Here is a 4,388-nt window from a genome sequence, read left to right as displayed (position 1 = left end):
CTCCTTTGCATGATCTCAGCATTGAGAACATTTTCAAACGACAAGCTGCAGTACTGGCGTGAAAGCGCATCGAGCATTAATCGGGTAGCCTATTTTCTAGCCAAGGACACTGTGGACCATTTCAACACGGCCATAAAGCCTGTGGTTTTCTTGTCGATGTTCTACTTTTTCAACGATCCAAGGTCATCCTTTGTGGAAAATTACATCGTCACGCTAGCCTTGGTCTACTGTGTGACGGGGATAGCCTACGTCTTTGCAATCGTGTCAGAAAATGGACCGGCTCAACTGGTAATGGATGCCTTTTTCTCAGCTTAATTAATGGACTTGAAGAAGCATTAACTTGAAACATGCTTAGGATATCAACAGAGGTTTCATGATTAAAAGGGTATTACAAGTAAAGTTATTATTGTTAACAATGGTCTGTGTACAATAATAGCATGCTGTGTAACACGTTAAACATGATTGAAAGGGTATTACAAGTAAAGTTATGATGGCCTTACTAATTATTGTTAACAATGGTCTGTGTTCAATAATAGCATGCTATGTAACCCCTTAAACATGCACCTAATGTATAACATTGTTTGTATAGTGGTCTGTTTTTCTTCCCATCATATTCACGCTTGTTGCGACAAAGAAAGATGCATCTGGATTTCTCAAGACCCTTCAATTTGCGACTTATGCTCGCTGGGCACTTGAAGCGTATGTTATTGCAAACGCCAAAAAGTAAGTTTCGAATGCCTTGTGTTTGATTGATCCCCCATGCCTTGCATAGTTTTGTGCTTGTTTTCTCGATCTGTGCCTTTAGTTTCATGGCAGATTTGGAAAAGGAGACGCCGTTTTGGTATTAGTTCATGTTATTGTGTTTGTATAAGATTAAAGCAGTGTAAATGAGACTTAAAAACAAACCAATTTAGCTTTGCTAGTGGAATATTTCTTTAGGAGGGCTCTACCAGGGCTCCCCTTGGTGTGTGGGTTCCATCTTTTCCCTTTCATAGAGACAACGGTTAAAACACATGGGTGAGTCTCACAGTAGAAAGAAAGAAAGATTTTTTAGCATCAGTTTCCATCATGGGCACATTCCTGGCAGCATGTATTTCATCTTAGGCATGTTCATATGACCTTAATGGCGTATGTAGCCCCATAGGCACATGGGTGGCGACCTCGATGGCACGTACGGTGTTGTAGGGACACGTCTCGCAAACTTGATGGCATGTGCAGCCTCAAAGGCACTTGTCTGGCTACCTTCATGACACATGTAGCATCATAGGGGCATGCCTGGTGACCTAGTTTCATGTGTGGCGTCATAGGGACATGCGCTGGCATGTATGCATCACAAGCTTGATGGCTTGTGTGGCACCATAAACACATGCCAGGCGATGTCAATAGTCATTGGCACATGGCAGGCGGCCTCGATGGTGCGTGTTGTGTCATAGGCACATGCCAGTAGACCTCGATTGCGTGTGTTGTGTCATAGGCACATGCACAGTGATCTCGATGGTGTGCTCTAATTCCGATTGGGGATTAATAAGGTAAGGGGTCACTAGCCTGCCCTCCTTCAGAATTACAATCTGATTCTGACAAAAATTACTTGCTGCTTTATATTTTGCAGATACTCTGGGGTTTGGCTTATTACAAGATGTGCTACCCTTTTCGGAGCTGGCTATGATCTAAATCATTGGGCACTATGCCTAAGCATTCTTTTTCTTATGGGCTTTATAGCACGCTTTATTGGTTTGCTATGCCTGATGCTTTGCAATCGAAAGCGGCAACAATGAAAAAGTTTTGGTAGCTGCATCTACTCTTTTTGTATACTAGGTGGGCAGAAAACCATTGCCTAGTGTGAATATCAGGCTTTGGGTGTAGGGAAATTGTTTATTCAAGTGTACATTAAGTATTGATGTGACATGGGGGCATATGGTATCTCGTGTCATCATGAGGTCAATAAAAGAGGGTTCCTTAGTAAATACTAAAGGTGGGCCAGTCAACATAGTGGAGCCCATTTGAGTGGTGGGTCAAAGCAAAGTCTTGTACTTGAGTGAATGCAAAGTTTTTTAATCTTTCGACAAAGCAGTGTACTTTGATCAAAGCAGTCTCTGACCCTATCCTTAATTGACTGAAATCAGCAAATTTTATCAAAGTACTGAACTAAATGAATACTAGATCTGCATGAGGTAGGGAAAATGTAAATGATGGCAGAACCTTAATGTTTGCTTTACAACAACCCATAACTCAAATGTGTATAGTAGGTAGAGCTGGTATTTTAGCTCATATGCAAAGAATCTAATTTTACAAATAAGTAGTAAATCTTCAACAAAAGCATGTCAGAAATATCCCCATATCTTTTCTAACTAATAACTTGGCATTACCTTAACCCTTATTAGCACCATTTTTAGTATTATAAGCTCAACCAAAAACTTCACACGTGGGCTAAGTTCACCTACCTCTACTACGGTTGGATATACATTTAACATTTTTTTTTGGGAGTTGCTATAAATCCTACTTTAGTAACAAACAAGGCATTTCTAATCATTGTTGTTTAGATAGGTCCTTTTATTGTACTCTCTCAAAACCTCAATATTGCTATCCCAAATCACAACTCAAATGTTGATCGCGATCTTACAAGAGTACCATAAGACCTAAGAATATTTTAAGTTAATTACATAGATAATGATATGGCATTGTAAGTGCATCTTTATTTCCCAAACAATATCAAAAAACACTTAAGAGTTAATGAGATGATGTAGTGTAATTTTAAGTACATCCTTATTTTCCAAACAACACCAAACATTGAGAGTGAATGAGAAATCATAGAAGATATGTACACTATTTGAATTCAAACTGCAACTTTAGGTAACCTAGCTAACCTAAGTTACATATCGCTATAGTTGCTTGTAATACTTATCTTTTTAGTATGAAATCTTGGTTGCTTCCTAGCATTATCTTTATTTTGATTGGTTGGAAAAAAGATATTGATGGGGCAGGGGTCTTACAAAGCCTCTCTTTTGAGCCACTATCTTCATTTAAAAAAAAAATGTGAAGTATTGATCTCACATACATGTTTTAGTAGATTGTCATATCTATTCCTAGAGTGCTATGGTGGGTGCTCTTCCCCCTTTGTTCTAGATTCTAGGAGCATCTCTCTTCTTTGGTGCAAAGCATGCACACAAACAATATGATTACCTTTTAAAACATTACACTATAATCAAAGTGCAATAGAAAATATTTTAATTCTGCCTATCTTGAATATCACATCTATATGCTTGATTCAAACACTAGAATGTGATTAGAGCTATAATTAACTTACAGACTCTCTAAGTTCTAGGCAAGGATTATTGATAAATCCAAACTTTCCCTTTTCTTTGTCTTACATTTTACTCCCTCAAGGAGAGAAGTCCCCAAACTCAAGGAAACTTTGAAAGCAATTCTATAAACCACATTATTGTTGAGGTTGTATTCAAACTTACCATGAAGCAATGGTATCAATTAGCGATATGCCTCTTGTTCCTCACAATTAAGATCAAGATAAAACAATCTCAACCCTTTTGATTCAAACTTTAATAAAAAAATATTTTTGCAGCAACATCATTGCATTGGCCATATTAATTGATTATTAAATGTTAATAAAATCTTTCTACATTGGCCATCTTAATTTGATTATTAAATGTTAATAAAATCTTTCTGCAAGGCTCTAGATCACTTTAGAACTGGATATTGTAAAGTGATAGCACAAACCAAAATACATGAAACTAAAAATAAGCCATATGTAGTATAAACATTCATTAGTATAAAATTGGAACCTCAAATTCCACATCATAACTACCGTTCATATAATTGCATAACATAACACATATATTACCAAATATTTAACTTCAAACTTTCCTTCTCATGCCATCATCATGAAGTCAGCACTATACCAACACTTGCTCTTTTAAACATACATATGAATAGCATGTAGGAAGAAAACACAACAAAATCAATGCAACATAATCCCACCATGCACCCATATATATTAATGGTTTTACAGAAAAGGGAAACTATCCTCATGTAGTAGGCAAGAGCTCAAACCACCCGACCACCACCCCCGATCTCTAGTCACCAATAACTCCTTGCATGGTCCAAAGGGTTCTCTTCTTAGCCTCCCAATTTTGGAGAATTCCTTCTAAAGTCTTCAAATACACTCTTGGGATTATCTCCTTCCCTCCAGCTTGATTCCAAGCCCAAGCTTTGTACTTGCATTTGTTTGGTCCTTCCCATTCTCTAAGCTGGACAAACTTGGGCATGGGAATGTCCACTTCCCTAGATTTCCTCTTATGCTGTAAGAGTTTGCATTAGCACATTTGCATGTATGGTGGCTTGGGCACTTGACTTCACACATAGTCACCCTCTTG

General features: G+C 37.9%; 1 protein-coding gene across 1 annotated transcript in view; it reads left to right on the top strand.

Moving 5' to 3' along the window:
- The window catches only part of LOC147623796 (ABC transporter G family member 28-like), a 24,601-nt gene extending 22,534 nt beyond the window's left edge, over window positions 1-2,067 (top strand). Inside the window, exons 12-14 of the mRNA XM_086820413.1 lie at window positions 1-288; window positions 590-723; window positions 1,610-2,067. The exon at window positions 1-288 is cut by the window's left edge and continues 2 nt beyond it. Of these exons, the coding sequence (XP_086676539.1) occupies window positions 1-288; window positions 590-723; window positions 1,610-1,775 (588 nt within the window). The 3' untranslated portion in view covers window positions 1,776-2,067. The remainder of the gene's footprint in view (window positions 289-589; window positions 724-1,609) is intronic.
- Window positions 2,068-4,388: the final 2,321 nt, after the last annotated feature.

The sequence above is a fragment of the Cibotium barometz genome, chromosome 26 (genome assembly GCF_041138505.1).
Source record: "Cibotium barometz isolate CiBa-2024 chromosome 26, ASM4113850v1, whole genome shotgun sequence".
NCBI classification, from domain to species: domain Eukaryota; kingdom Viridiplantae; phylum Streptophyta; class Polypodiopsida; order Cyatheales; family Cibotiaceae; genus Cibotium; species Cibotium barometz.
The sequence above is the reverse complement of the archived record's forward strand: the minus strand, read 5'-3'. Positions and strand labels throughout refer to the sequence as shown.